The sequence below is a fragment of the Camelina sativa genome, chromosome 12 (assembly GCF_030686135.1).
Source record: "Camelina sativa cultivar CO46 ecotype springtype chromosome 12, ASM3068613v1".
NCBI classification, from domain to species: Eukaryota; Viridiplantae; Streptophyta; class Magnoliopsida; order Brassicales; family Brassicaceae; genus Camelina; species Camelina sativa.
In genome coordinates, this window is record NC_141891.1 from 19,232,782 (window position 1) to 19,249,307 (window position 16,526).

A 16,526-nucleotide genomic window follows, 5' to 3' on the forward strand; every position below is an offset into this window, starting at 1 on the left:
GGATTTCCCCAAAAGAAAAATGTGAGTAGAAAAGACATAAAAAAGAGGTGGGGTGTCACAAATAGAGTTATATGTGAGAACAAGTTTGTAGTAACCTGTCTTTTTTTGTCACTACACGAAGCTAACATTCGCAACTCAATTATTATGTAAAGTCCTCACCAAAAGCCAAAAAATATGAAGTTTTTTTTTTTTTTTTTTTTTTTGTAAATTTGATTTCAATCTAGCTATCTAAGTATATAACCATTTTGTGATAATGGTAATTACATTATTTCATGGACAAATGTAAGCCAATTTGGACGTTTATGTAAGATAAAGAGTAGGGTCCTTATATTATATACATATTTGCCATATGGTCAGTGAATTGTCAATGTTAGGTATGGAGAAATGTCGTTGTTAAGAGGGTGGCATTATTGTCCTTCACATCCCGGTGAATTTTTTAACAACACCGAACCATAACATGACCAACTCCGTCTTCAATTCTCTATATCAATATATGTACAATTGCTACGACAGTTCTATCAACCCATGCATAAATAAAATGTGTGTCCCATGTCATTAGGTGAAATAGAACGATACGGCTATTACGACGGTGATAAAATACATAATTTCTTAGGGAAACCAACTGTGTAAGATGTATTTCAATTATCTCCATTTTATAACTTAAGGCGAAAAGTCCCCAAAGTTATATTATTGAGAGCTCAAGAACTCTTCAAGTCTTCATACCCTTTTTTAATCTATAGATTGATCACTTAGCAAAAGAAGAAGATTTACGTGGGCTTTCAGATATAGACAATTTATATGGGCTGCTCACCTTACTGGTCCATACCCAGTTAACTTCATTGTGAATTTTGTTTAATGGAGTGTTCATATTGCAAACCAGATTTTATAACTTTAGACTAGTTTTGGGGATATTAGATATGTAAAAAAAATGAGTATTTCCTGTAATCTAAAGTATCTACAGTGGCCAACGATTGATTAGAAAACTTTGGATCGTGGTTGTTTACTTTTAGCTTTCAACCATTGCACAATGATGATTTGGATTATCTTGGTTTACTTGTAAAATTTATAATTCCTTATGCAACTAAAAATCGCAATTTGGTTTGATTGTTGTGCGAGTAAGATTTACACGGAACTAAACCAGCTAAATATGAACAAATAAAAAAAAATCAAGAAAACGATTTTTTTTTTATTGATAACTAGCATCGATTAACAAGTTAAAGGTTTTGCAAGTATCGACACTAGGGTTCTTCGGAGCTTTTTCGTGTTGTCTTACTCAGTCGTCGAGCTAGGTAGGTCATCTCAGATAAGTCATTTTCCCTTATTCTTTGGAGGAGAATATTTCATTTTCTCCAACTTGTTCCATATTCGATTTTATCTTTCTTTTACCTTTCTGCATGTCGCTTAGCGGTTCCCTATAAAACCTGAACTGATCGGGTTTCGTGTGATTACTGGGCCGAGCTCTTTGGGTTTGATGGATTACTTTTGGTTTAAATTGGGTTAACTGTATAGTGCTAAATCACTCTCCTACGATGATAGTGTTATTGGTTTATAAGATTAATTTTCCAAAGCATATTTACATTTTGTTGACTTTTATTCTTTCTTATTTGATTACAATTCAGTTTGATGCCTAGTGACAATACAAATTCCATAGGTGCTGGCTCTGGTTTTAGCGCCGATCGAACTAGGAGTTGAACAACGACAAATAAACTATCAAATTATCTAAAAATATCATAAAGTTAATGCGAATGATAATTAAAAGAAAGACAAAACCGGAAGAATCAAGATTTAAGACGAGATGTCACTACTACTAACTTCTTGCTTTACATCAAAGGATTTGTCCATGGATCAGATGCTATAAACCATAGAGCTCTTCGGTTTCTAGGCTTCTCAAATCACTTTAGTACATCTAAATCACACCTTTTCAGTACATGTTGTTCCCCTGAACCTGCAACAAACACACATATTTAAGAAACATCAGTTCCAAATCTCAATGCATGCTTCCTTGCAAAACAAGTAATCTTTCCGAACTCACATCAACATGTCTTCCGTAGTTTGTATTGGTCATAATGGTACTGGTGGATCCGCATTCGCTCTCCATCAGCGACATGTTGGATTTATCGAGCTTAATCGCCATCCACGGATAGGACTGATGATGATGATGATGATGTTGTTGTTGTTGTTGACTCTCCTTGGCTGTTGTATTTGACCCTAACTGAGATGAAGATCTCTGCATCCGTACCGCTCTCGGGACACCGTTGTTCCTCGGTGCTTCCATCGAAGATCTTCTCCTCCCAGTCGTCTGTGGCTTCTCATAGATCTCAGCAGGTCGCTGCTTCGGCGCACTCTGAGACCTAGCCTTGGCCTTAGAAGACTGTGTATTAGCCATGTAGTTTGGGAAGAGAGGGTAATCATAAGAAGACAAAGTATCTCCATTGTAATACTCTTTGAATCTGTTGAAACACTGAGGACTACTTTGAGATGTGTTGAACGAGTTACAATCCTCGAAATGGCTACTATACGCTCGAGGACTCATCTCGGTTAAAGCAGAAGGAGCCGGAGAGTAAAGTTTTGATTGAATGTCCATTTCCACAATCTTGATGTTTTCTTCATTCTCCTGCAAAATAAAAAAACAGAGGATTGTAAAAAGTTAGAGATCAAACTGAGGATCTGGGTGTTGTCAAGTTTGGATTTTGAGATCTGGGTTTCGAAGATCCATTACGTGGTACAAGTTACTGATCCGAGTTTTGTGAATCGATGTTCTTGGATTTGTTGAATCTCCGATCAAACGTATCCTCTGTTCTCGAGCTTTGGCTTGAAGTGTTATTAATGCTTGCATACATCTAAGTGTAGCTGTTGCTTGTTTCCTCACTAAATGACCTCTCACCAATGCTTGTAATTTCACCAACCCTTTTAACGCTCTTAATGCTTTCCTCGCCTGCCAGAAAAAAAATTTGTAAACATTAGATTCTTTCAACGCTAATTGAAGCCAAAGTAGAGAAGTTGATTAGTCGGAATTTTTGTAAAATTTTTACCAAATGAGAACGGTAACACGCTTGAATCTTCACTGCTGCAAATTCTTCAATCTCTGCGGCTGAAACGTCCTTGATTTGTTCATCTTCATTGTCCAAGGTTGCGACCACAAATGGTTCTGGTACGGTAGGAGGTGGTGGGGGCGGTGGGGGTGGCTGTTGAGGCGGTGGAGATGAACCTTTGAGGTTAATAGCACAAGCTGGTGGTGGTCCAGTGGCTGAAGAACGTCGAAAACTCCATCGGCGTTTCTCCTTAGGAGTGCCTGGAGTGGACGAAGTGAATCCACATTCGCTTTGTATAATCTTTTCCTTTCTTCTCTCTTTCTTTCCGGTTAAGAGACTTCGAATCCATTTGCTTGTTTTCCCCATTATTATCCTTCTCAAAAGTTTTTGTTCAAAACCACCATTTTAATGTCAGAGTAGAAGAGATTGTAATATGTGTGTGTGTGTGGTTTCGAGAAGTTATAATGGGACAGACATTTTCTTGTTTAAGACATTGTACTCACAAACTCTTTAACTGCTTCTTTTTTCGGACAGCCTAACACCATAAGTGACTTAACCACCCATCACTCTATAACATTTAATTTCTTTCTTTTTTTTTTTCCTTTTTTTGTACCACCTTTTTGGTTGAATTTTACTTGAATTATGTTGGAATGTTTAAAGTTTAAACTCTAGTTAATTTGTCTTTATTTTGATTTCTTGTCTCTATATGTACATATCAAAACACATAAGCATAATACGCAATGTAGAGTTCGTCGGGTAATTATGAAGATATATTGTATATATTTATTGCAAGTGAAGTAGTAAAAGTGTTTAGGAGGATGACCAAAGAATTTGGAAGAAAGAAGAAGAGAGGAAGCTCCACGGCCACGATTTATCCACTCGAAGGCCAACAACAACACAATCCCAATAAATCAGATTAGATCAGATTAGATTCCTTGATATCACAAAGTACCAGAATACCCTTTTACCCAACTCATCCTTCGAAAGACTAAACAATACTAGTATATTTTTCTCGTACAATGATATATGGCTATATTACAAAATCAAGTGGCGTTAACCATATATCAATCGTTTGATAATGTTTCAATGTTTTAGAGTTTGAATTTGCATTCAGATGGAGTAGCTAGCTGTATAAATGTTTAGCCAACTTTTGTGTGTGTCTGTGTAAGATAGTAACGTTTGGTTGAAGTATGAATTGCGCTTTCACTTCAATACTTGATTATGTAGGACGGCGTGTGTGATCATGAACCTAGCTAGATAGCTACGTAACATAATGAGATACTGATGCCTTACTGCTCATCCCAAAAGAGACAGACACCTTAACTTTTGTTGGGGGTGGATCCACACCCCAAACAAAAGGCCCAGCTCAGGAAAAGCCCATAATAAACTCCCAAGAGAAGGGAGGGTGTTATGGTCTTTTACATAGACGAACCGACACGATTCTCTATAAATATAAACGTACGGCCTGCGTAAAAAGGGGTCAGAAAAAAAGGAAGAAAAGTAATATAGTAAGTACAAGCACCTCAGCTCGTCCAAGTAGAAGTCAACGGTTTGGAACTGATCGCTCGGAGAATTAGCGAGATAACAGCTCGTCTATTATCCTGACCTACTTTTGTAACTCGTCTAAGTCGTGTTAAAGCCCGTCTTTTGTGTCTCAACATCAATATAATATAAGAGAACTTCGACCCTCCTTTGATCGAACTAAATATACTAATTGTGACTGATTAAATCATCCAGACAAAAGCGGTATATACTCGTCCTCACTGATTATTTCACCAAATGGGTCGAGGCTGAGTCTTATGCGAATATCAAAGCCAGAAAAAACGTCGTTCATCACGGATAGAGGGACCTACTGTTATAAAGTTATGCCCTTTGGCCTGAAAAACGCAGGAGCGACGTACCAACGGCTAGTCAACAAAATGTTCACCGAGCAACTCAGCCGGACTATGGAGGTTTATATCGACGACATGCTCGTCAAATCTCAACATGCAAAGGATCATATCACTCATCTCCGACAATGTTTCGACACCCTAAACAAGTATGGGATGAAGCTGAACCCAGCCAAATGCACCTTTGCAGTTAAGTCCGGCGAATTTCTTGGGTACCTGGTAACCAGACGAGGCATCGAGGCGAACCCAAAGCAAATTAAGGCAATCATCGATTTGCCACTACCAAAGAATACCAGAGAAGTTCAACGACTAACCGGACGGATCGCCGCCCTAAATCGTTTTATATCCAGATCGACCGACAAGTGTCTACCATTTTACCAGCTTCTCAAAACCAAGGGCAAGTTCGAGTGAACCGAAGCCTGTCACAGCGCGTTCAACGAGCTAAAGAACTATTTATCGACCCCACCAAACTTCGCGAAGCCCGAGCTCGGCAAAATCTTATTTCTTTATATTGCAGTCTCAGAGTCGGCCGTCAGTGGTGTACTCGTTAAAGACGATCGAGGAGAGCAACGACCCATCTTTTACATAAGCAAATCACTCGACGACGTGGAAACTCGCTACCCGACAGTCGAGAAGGTTTCCCTGGCAGTCGTCACATCCGCAAGAAAGCTCCGACCATATTTCCAGTCGCATACTGTCGCTGTCCTGTCCAACCAACCTTTACGGTCAATACTGCACAGCCCGAACCAATCGGGTCGACTAACGAAATGGGCAATCGAACTTAGCGAGTACGACATCGAGTATCGAACTCGTCCAGCTGCAAAATCCCAAGTACTCGCCGACTTTCTGATCGAGCTACCATTTGGGGAAGCCGAACCAACACCCACTGACCCGTCAGATGACCGGTGGATCCTGCATGTGGACGGAGCATCCTCCCATCTTGGGTCAGGAATAGGAATTCGACTAACTTCGCCGACCGGAGAAATTTTGGAGCAATCTTTCCGTCTCTGATTTCAAGCAACCAAAAACGTTGCCGAGTATGAAGCACTCATCACCGGGCTTAAACTCGCCAACGGAATGCAGATCAAGCGGATACGAGCTTTTTGCGACTCTCAGCTCGTCGCCAACCAGTTCAGCGGCGAATACGACACCAAAAGTGAACCTAGTTCCGCCTACCTTAATGTCGTTAAGATCTTGTCGAAACGCTTTGACGAATTCGAGCTCATCAAAATCCCCAGAGGAGACAACGCTCCGGCCGATGCTTTGGCAGCACTCGCTAAGCATAGGTGAAACACATGCCGAGACTTGCCTCGCACTCCACCAGCCCAACGAAATCAGGACCACTTATCGAACGATGAGGTCCGGCCGAGGATGCAAACCTGCATCTGACAGCGACAAGACAGATTGGCGAGTCGAGATCCGCGCATACCTAGCTGACGGCGACGTGCCAGCAGACAAATGGGCTAAACGGAGATTAAAGGCCAAAGCCGCCCGCTACAGCTTGATGAAGGATCATTTGCTTCGATGGACGGCATCAGGAGCCCTTTTGCTTTGCATACACGGCGACAACACCGACCGCGTCATGATGGAGACACACGAAGGAGCCGGGGGAAATTACTCAGGTGGCCGAGCCTTAGCGCTACGAATCAAGAAGCATGGTCACTAGTGGCCAACAATGATATCTGATTGCGAAAAGTTCGTCGTCAAGTGTGAAAAATGCCAGCGACATGCCCCCATTATCCACCAGCCGACTGAACTCCTACGTGCCGGAGTAGCTCCTTACCCTTTCATGCGCTGGGCGATGGACATTATTGGCCCACTGCCAACTTCCAGACAAAAGCGGTATATACTCGTCCTCACTGATTATTTCACCAAATGGGTCGAGGCCGAGTCTTTGTCTGGAAATATATATTTTGTCACCACGGTCTCCCGTATGAAATAGTCACTCACAACGGATCGCAGTTCATTTCCCTGCAATTCGAAAATTTTTGCGCACGGTGGCGAATAAAACTAAGCAAGTCAACGCCGAGGTATCCACAAGGAAACGGCCAGGCTGAAGCTACCAACAAAACCATACTCGATGGCCTAAAGAAAAGGCTAGACGCCAAGAAAGGTGCCTAGACCGACGAGCTAGACGGAGTACTTTGGTCCTACCGAACAACACCAAGGACCTCTACTAACCAAACCCCATTCTCCTTAGCCTACGGAATGGAAGCAATGGCACCCGCTGAAGTCGGCAGTTCCAGCCTCCGGCGAACAATGCTCGTCCACAACGCCGCGCTCAACAGTCAGATGCAAATGGATAGACTCGACGAGTTGGAAGAAGAACGAGACAAAGCACTCCTACGAATCCTGAACTATCAGCTCGCCGCGGCCAAGTACTACAACAGGAAAGTCCACAATCGGCATTTCGACGAAGGTGATCTCGTCCTCCGTAAGGTCTTCGAAAACACTGCCGAGCCAGACGCCAGAAAAATGGGGGCTAATTGGGAAGGTCCATATATAGTGTCTAAGGTCGTCCATCCCGGCGTGTACGAACTCTTAACAATGGGCGGCAAACCAGTGCCGAGATCTTGGAATTCAATGCACCTCATGCGCTACTACAACTAAAAATCACTAAGCGAGCCCGGCTATGTCCAGCTCGTCCTTTCTATAGTTTGAATACACATGTAAATGTGAACTACGATCGGCTTGATCCCTCCTGATCGGAGGGTACGTAGGCAGTCCCAATCTACGGGACACAGCCGCCAGTAATATAAAATTTCTTCCTCACAAGAGTGAGTTGTCGTTTGCAAGTTATTTTAGTCGTTACCATTGGCCCGGTAATGACCCGACGTTCTGACGTATTACTTTAAGCCGAGTTGCAACTCGCACAAAATGATAAGCCGACTACTAACGGTCGCCCCCGGTTATATCAAGCCGAGCCTAGCTCGCATAAAAGAGATAAGCCGACCATCACAAGTCGCACTTTAAAAAAAAAAGACGTAAAACTCTCAAGAGTAGCATAGAATTTGACTTATTTAAAAAAAAAAAAAAAAGAAGAAGATACAACGGTCTGATGCGGGTGCCGATCCCATTACGGCACAAACAAACAAACAATAAAGGATAACAAGTCAATCAACTCCAAGGTCGGCACTGGAAGGCTCAATAAACTCTAACCCGCCAATTATGGTTTGCCAATGACGGCACGATTCCTTCACGTCTTTCAGCAGATCCATCGGGACAGCCGCACCTCGTCCAATCATATCCTCGAGGTACGCACGGGTCCCTTCGACGCGATTACTCTCACTAAAGTAGTGACTTGTGCTCTCCAGTTGCGAAATGTAACGACGAAGCACGTCGATGCGAGCTCGGCAGGCCTCGATTTCCTCCTGATCTTCAAACGGCCTTCGGCCCAGGGAATCAAAGTCACCCTGCTGAAGTGTAGGGATCACCACTTCTGCAAAAAGATTCTCGCGCCGGGTACGTTCGTCCAGCAGCCGATCCCAGCGCCATTTTGGAACGAAATATCCTTCGTCAATCAGCGTTTCGAGACATTCCATTGTCCCGTCCACGCGACAGAAATCATAATAGCGTTCGAATGAACGACGGGTGGAGATGATGTAAGCTCTTAGCCGCTGGATGCGAGCATTATAGTAGCCGAGTTCCGCTTGTATCACCTCGTCGGACCTAACGCCGAGTCGTTCCTGCGCCCTACGCAACCACGCCGCTCTAGTCATCACTGGCATCGGAATAATTTCCTCCTCCCTACAAAGACAAAGGAAACTCACCAAGACTAAACTGAAGTAAAAAGCAAAGACTATTTATAGAACGAAAAAGCGCAAGTCCCAACAAAAAGGCATTCAATGACCAGTAAGCAACGTTTCGAAAAATAAGGCATTAAATAGAGTAGGAATAAATGCCCCAAGGGCAGGAATAAAGTTTCGGAAGGGGGCCGACCCCTAAACACAGCGCATAAAAGTACGTGGGAGCCGACCTCAAAATACGGCAAACAAAAGATAGTACGAGGGAGCCGACCCCTCGACACGGCGACAACAGAAGAGTCACGAAACTAAGCCAACAACCGGCGACTCATGCCCGGGAGTTGACGGACGAGGAAGTCCTTCGGCAGCTTGCTCCTCAGCTCCATCAGAAGGATGGTCGTCAGCTTGCACCTCAGCTCCATCAGAAGGACGATCGTCAATCTTCTCCTGCTCGTCCAGTTCTTCACCCCCAATCTCCCCACTCTCAGACACGTCACTCCCACCCTCGTCATTACAGACCTCGGAATTCCCGCTGATTGGGGAAGCGATCCAAGTCGGAATTGGGGGAAGAGGCCCGGCAAAAATCTGAGACATGTCGAAGTCAGCTTCGGTAATATCCGGCAGATCGACCTCTTCAACCTCGCTCTTCAGGTTGCTCATCACGGCCGTAACTTGGTCCTTAATCCCCTTATCGAGCAAAGAAATCCGACCCTCGGCAACGAGCGTTTCGAGCATCTGGACGTTCCCAACAGCTTGGTTATACTCAAGAAACTTCTCCCGCGATGCTTCAACCGCTTCGGCGTAGCCTTTGTGCTTCGATAAGAGTCTCTGCACGCGACCAGCCACCTCGTGGAAAGCGTTGATTCGCTCGTGGTGCCCATACTCGTCACGTCGATCTCTAAGCCTCCTCGTCTCCGAGTTAAGGGTGAGCTTCAGACCGTTACAGGCAACTTCAGAGTCCTCAAGCTTCATGGTAAGGGAGTCTCGTTCTGTGATCAACCCGCTCCGGTGATGTTCGAGTTTGGCCACAAGGTCGCTAAGTCTCTGGTTGGACCGCACCGCCTCCCCCAATTGTGCCTCGAGGCGCTCGATCCCCTCACTCGACGCCCCAGAACGCTCCCCTTCCAAGTTTCGAACACGACGCTCGTAGCGAGAAGCCATACGATTGATACGCGCAATAAACTATCAAAGTCAAAAGAAATGACAACCATAAGAAAAACGAGTAAAGGAAGATTAAAAGCAAACTGGTTTAATCCACAAACCTCAAAGGACGCTTGAGCAACGTCGGTTACCGCGTCGGCCTCTTTCATCTTCTCAACTGCAGGAAGACGACCTTCACCAAAGTGGATCTTCCATTATAACTCGGCACAAGACCGCGAGTCATCCGGAAAAGGACGAGCCCCGGAGAAATGCGTAAAATTCCAGCTGAAGTCGACCGACTTAGACTTCTTTGATGGGGCAGACTGCTCTTGTTCGGGACCAGCCTTCCTTTTCTGCGAATCTTTCGCCACCTCGGCGACGCGACCAGGAGTCCCGACCACCTTCGTCCTTGGAAGTGTCTCCTCTGGACCAATGTGACGATTCGGGGGAAGGGATCTTAGACGCATCCTCGAAGGGTCGTCCACAACCTGACGAGAGGAAGGAGAAACCCTTTTTGACGAGCCAGAGCTTGGATGATTAGCACCCGGACGAGCATCATGACGGGGAGCGGAACGAGGCAACGGCTCCGGAGCTCGGCGATAACGAGCAGACGCGTTGGGAACACTCAAGTTCATCTTACCCATCGTCCCGGCTACAACACAAAGCAACGAACTTAATCGGAGAACTCAAGGGGCAGCAAAAAAAAATGGGTTCAACTACGCTAGGGTGTACCTGTCTTTCTTCGAGGATCAAAGGTCTTCCTTGAACAACCCTTTTTCGACTCGGTACTTGGCCAAACGTAAGGGCAGAAAGCTTTGATCGCGTCTATCTTGGCTTGAAACGAAGAAGGGTATGGGAGCAAACACCGTGGAACAACAACTAAAAAAAAGGAGGGGGAAAGGTTAAAGCACAACCAGAGAATAGTGCAAATAAAATATACTAGGCAAGAAGGGTCGGCTACCGGGTGAAGGGTTCCACCCAGAAAACCAAGGAATCGACGGATCCTCCAAAACCCCCTCACCGACTTCAAGAAAGAAGTACGAGCCCTTCCAATTATATGTTTTGCCCTTGGCACCCTCGACAAGCGTCGTCTTCCTTCTCGACGCTACATAGTAAATTCCAGGAGTTTTGTCTCGGCTCGACGGGTTCAGACACGTCAACTCTTCCAAATGATCACAAGTAAGCTTAACCCCCGCAGCTTCGGCCATAATCGAAAGACCAATAGCATTTCGAAAAGTCGCCGGGGAAAATTGAGAAATGGCCGCCTCTCGACGAGCAAAATATGTCATCAGGAAAGACGGCAAAGGGAAGGTAAGCCCGCACTCGGTGAAGTACTTCTCCGAAAGGCAAATAAAGCCGGAAGGAGCATCCCAGGGACACTGAAATGGTTCTGGTATCAGAATTCTCGGTTCGGTGTTTAATTTCCCAATGCGAACTGCATCAGACGCCGCTCCCGGTTTCAACGTCGACGGAGGGAAATGAGAGAAAAGGTTCGCGGTTGGCAAAGGAACGTTGTCCAACTCGGGAAAGGATGGGTCATTGATCAATGGCTCGTCTATCAGGGAAGGAATCCTGCAAGGCAGACCCGACGAGCTTGGAACCGCCGACCCTGGAACGAGACGACGTCTCAATTCTTCAAATCGAGCCATGTCTGAACCCGCCGAAGACGAATCGGAAGGACTCCGAGAACGGCCCTCCCGGCGAACGGACCTATTAGAGCCATCAGATTCGGAAGTCGTCGCTCGTCGAAGGTGGCTCTCGACGGATGGATCGGACGATTGAGAACGAGGGGAGTTCATAGTAAAAGCACGACGCACTAAAAGCAAAGTAACGACGAGATAAGAAGAAGGGAGAATACCTGAACGATGAGCACCGAAAAACGCGAGAAGAAGATAATGAGAGAAATGGAGAAGTGATATTTATAGGAGAAAGACGAAGGATCTGGAAGGGTCATCATTACGTCACGCGCCCCAACAACGATACAGTTTTCGGATCTCATGCGCGTCGATCACCGCACACAACGATTCGACCCCAAAAGTCAGGAACTGTTCCTTCACGCGCGACTCTTCGCTCTTTCACGGTTGTTCTTCGCCTAAAGACTACGAACTAAAGGCCCGGGGGGGACTACTGTTGGGGGTGGATCCACACCCCAAACAAAAGGCCCAGCTCAGGAAAAGCCCATAATAAACCCCCAAGAGAAGGGAGGGTGTTATGGTATTTTACATAGACGGACCGACACGATTCTCTATAAATATAAACGTACGGCCTGCGTAAAAAGGGGTCAGAAAAAAAGGAAGAAAAGTAATACAGTAAGTACAAGCACCTCAGCTCGTCCAAGTAGAAGTCAACGGTTTGGAACTGATCGTTCGGAGAATTGCCGAGATAACAGCTCGTTTATTATCCTGACCTACTTTTGTAACTCGTCTAAGTCGTGTTAAAGCCCGTCTTTTGTGTCTCGACATCAATATAATATAAGAGAACTTCGACCCTCCTTTGATCGAACTAAATATACTAATTGTGACTGATTAAATCATCAACAACTCTTGGACTAACAAAGGGGTAAATAAGTCACTGGATCAGATAGCGAGATTTAAGATGGGTGAGTGAGCCATGTGAAAAAAGGGTAAAAGAACATGCAGAATCCGTGTGAAATAATGTATCATTATCGTATAAGGGACGTTCTGTGTTCATGGATTTTAGCATGAGAATGAGACATATATTACCACTACCCTATAATATGATTATGTCAACATTTGGAATAATAAAAACACGGTTGGCTTTATTGGCCCCCACACTGAAATGTATGAGAAAATGATGTTAGTAGTTTACTTTGTGGTTAGTCGAATGAGACTATTCAATTTATATGCTTCGTATTGTTTCCATCAAGAAAGTGTAATCCAAAAATATGGTAATGAAATTAGGGTTGACCTAAAATTGAGCTAGTTCTGGCCTTCTGGGTTACAATTGCCATGTGAATTAGACATTAGTCAATTGTGGCATATAACTTCGATGGATATATATAACCTCTTCATGTTTTTATTTCTTCTATGCAGAAATAGAAATCTTGTAGGAATTGTAATCATATTTGAAAATTTGAAAAGATATTCTATTTTCAGTAAGTGACCCAAAATAATGAAATTGGTATACTTATCTTTTATGTCTTCATCGCATTAAAGAATAATTCCAAAATATTATTTTCATGGTCGGAGGACCCACACGTTTTGATACTAATTAGACCCTATACCATACCAATAAGTATATCTTTTGTTTGTTTCCCCCGTAAACACATAAATGATACTAATTAGATATGATGCATATGTGATAGGTCAAAATTCAATTGTTTAGCTTTTGAAGACAATGATGGGTACTTCTAGTTATAGACAATTTGGGTTTAAAGACAGTTGTCGAAATCGACAAATATTTTTAAAATGTGCTTATAATACACGGGAAATGTAGATACCAAAATAAATATGATTTAGTTGAAATCACGTTATAGCAATCAGAAATTGTCCATACATATTGAATTAGTTGTTTGTGTTGTTGATTCCATCAGTACAGTATAATTGTGCCATTCAAAACAAGTATAAATGATATCGTCAGCCAAACAAAAAAAAAAAAATGGTTGGAAATTTGGTACTACAAGCGACGGCTTAGTCTTCGAGTCATAGGTATTTTACATGCAAGAGTATTAGTATTAACTTCATTAACTGAAACGACCGACCCTTTTTTTTAAAAAAAAAAATAATAATAATAAATATAATATAATAAATAGAACTACAACTAGTGGTCCCATACCCACTAACCACCTAACCACAATTACAAACATCAGCGGAAATAACAACACCAACATAATATCCAATAATACTTCAAATAAAACCAATAACCATAATCATCAACAATAATCAATCCAAACAACAAGAAACAAAGAACCAGCAACCTAGCAATGTTTCTAATGACCCAACTCTAGCAACCTAGCAATGCCAGACAACATCCAATCGAGTCCCTAGAACATCCTCCTCTTCATTGCTTTGATTCCACGATCACACTTTGCCTTTACCTGCACCACAAACACAAATTGAGATGCATGAGTATTTGATAAACACTCAGTGAGGCAATCCTCCCATCTACTGGGCTATACACACAAGCAATAAGATCTCTACATGCCACAAACAACAACCAATAAAACAAACCAGGCAATATACAAGCATGCGACGTCCATCGTAACTGAACAAGGGGTGTCGACCGACACCATATGGTGTCGATCGATACTGAACATCTGGTGTCGACCGACACCAAACTGGTGTCGACCGACACCCTGCCCGACACTCCCGGAAACCCTAGTTTGCATCGACCGACACCTCCACATGGCATCGTTCGACACTCGCTAAAGTCCCGAGCCGTCCTCGCGTTGGTGTCGACCGACACCCCAACTGGTGTCGACCGACACCGATGCCGAGCAGCGATTTCCCCTCGATCAGAAACTCCGAATCTCGCCTCCAAGCTTCTCCAATCCGCTCCTTGCACTCCCAGAAGCCAAACCCAGCCCAGACAGCAACGAAATAACATAGAGAACTCAAAGAAACAACCACATAAGCACCAAATCACATAGAATCTAGAGATCTTAGCTTAGATAAGCCATGGTCATGCACTCACCTCTTTGCAGGAAGTTTCTGACCAATAAGGACGAATTCCCTCACTCCTAGCAAGCTTTTAACACCTTCCCAGCCTTAGATCTCCCAAGAACAGCAAGAAAATCTCACAAAAACTCCCAGGAACTCAAGAACAAAGCTTTCCTCCTCTTTCTCTCTGTTTTTGACAAAAGCGGCCAAGAGAGGAGAAAAACTCGAGCTCCCTCCTTAAAAACCCGAACTAGGGTTTTCCCTAAACCAACTCCGCAAACCGGACAATTAAAATTGAACCGACCAAACCGGCCACAACTGGTGTCGATCGATGCCTCACTAGAAGGTGTCGATCGACACCCTTACCAAAATACCAAAAATTGGTTTGCGGGTGTTACAATTCTCCCCCACCAAACTAGATTCGTCCTCGAATCTCAAACAACCATCAGTCAAGGACTCCTGTGCAACCGTCTCCACGGCCCGCACTCCTCCGACTGATCTACAGAAGGTCACCTCTAGGCGATAGACTCACGCTCCAGGCGTCATTTGCTCTTGACTTTTTGGACTTTCCTTTACTCATAGGCCTAGACCTTGAGTTTCATCGGCTCATCATCAGACCTAAGTCTGCATGCCAATGTTGGCTCCTCATCAGGCCTAAGCCCGCATGCCATAATATATAAGGAAAAGCCCAAACTCGTCTCTCGGGTTGCCACCCTACAGCGCGCCCCCGGATCGTCATCCGAAGTCGATATACCAACCATACTCCCGAGCCACAAAGTCTCTGAATATAGCAGTACTAGGAGAACCTAAGTCCCCCAAGAGTCGCGAGCAAACGATTCTGAACACGTCTGAGTCCTATCCCTACCCAGGTTTCCTTCCCGTGGCTCGCGTAGAAACATCTCAATGTCCTACCAACCACATATCCCCTCACCGAGATACCTCATGACCACACAAGGATCATGCACACGCCACAAGGGCCGCCACAAAGGCCAACAAAATGTCCTAACGAGGACCGCCACCAAGGCCAAACATATGTCCTAAAGAGGACCGCCACCAAGGCCACTCGTCCCGAAGGACCGTCACAAAGACCATCTGTCCCGAAGGACCGTCACAAAGACCATCTGTCCCGAAGGACCGTCACAAAGACCATCTGGCCCGAAGGACCGTCACACAGACCATCTGTCCCGAAGGACCGTCACAAAGACCATCTGTCCCGAAGGACCGTCACACAGACCATCTGTCCCGAAGGACCGTCACAAAGACCATCTGTCCCGAAGGACCGTCACAAAGACCATCTGTCCCGAAGGACCGTCACAAAGACACTCTGGCTAAACAGCCCGCCACAAAGGCCAACAATTGGCTAAAAGCCCGCCACAAAGGCCACACAATTGGCTAAAAGCCCGCCACTAAGGCCACACACACTGTCTAACAAGACCGCCACACACATGCACCCTGACTCGAAAGTCCGCCACAAAGGCCACAAAGCCCCTCCGAGGCTTCCCACCGCTAAAATGGACAAATTCTAACTCCCGTAGAACTTTCCATATTTAGCACTTTCCACTTTTGGAAACTTCCCACTTTTGGAAACTCTTTTTCCAGGAAACTTAACTTCGCAACCCCGCCTCACGGAAACTTTGTACCCCCAACACCACCTCATCTTGTTACTGAGTCGCACAACCAACCACCCCAAGCGACCGAGTAACAAGAGAGATGGGCTGGAATACTCCATTCCCGCTCCAGCCACGGATTACAAATGGGACCAGGCTAAACAAGCTCAAGTCGCGGCTTGCTTCTCATACCACTTCTTGAACCTTGCCTTCATCCTTGCCTCAGGCTCCCAAGTCTGCTCCTCAACACCATCACAGTCCCACAGGACTCTCATCAAAGGAATCTTCTTCCTCCGAAGTTCCTTGATCCTCCTCTCGAGAACCCTCACTGGTCTCGCCTCCAAGGTCATGTTAGGCTGAAGATCCTCAGGAATCTTAGCCAACACCTCCTCTCCCTCACGGAGACACTTCCGCAACATAGACACATGGAAAACCTTATGGAATGCACGCATCACCTCAGGTAACTCCAATCTATATGCCACTGGTCCAACCCGCT

The 16,526-nt window shown here is 44.7% G+C and overlaps 1 protein-coding gene across 1 annotated transcript; it reads right to left on the reverse strand.

Annotated features, from left to right (window-relative positions):
• Window positions 1-1,558: 1,558 nt before the first annotated feature.
• LOC104732161 (protein IQ-DOMAIN 19-like) lies at window positions 1,559-3,711 on the reverse strand. Its single transcript, XM_010451695.3, has 4 exons — window positions 3,033-3,711; window positions 2,720-2,935; window positions 2,033-2,614; window positions 1,559-1,945 (listed from the first exon to the last, which is right to left on the reverse strand). The coding sequence occupies exons 1-4, from the start codon at window positions 3,396-3,398 to the stop codon at window positions 1,922-1,924; spliced, it is 1,188 nt and encodes a 395-aa protein (XP_010449997.2). The 5' UTR covers window positions 3,399-3,711; the 3' UTR covers window positions 1,559-1,921.
• Window positions 3,712-16,526: the final 12,815 nt, after the last annotated feature.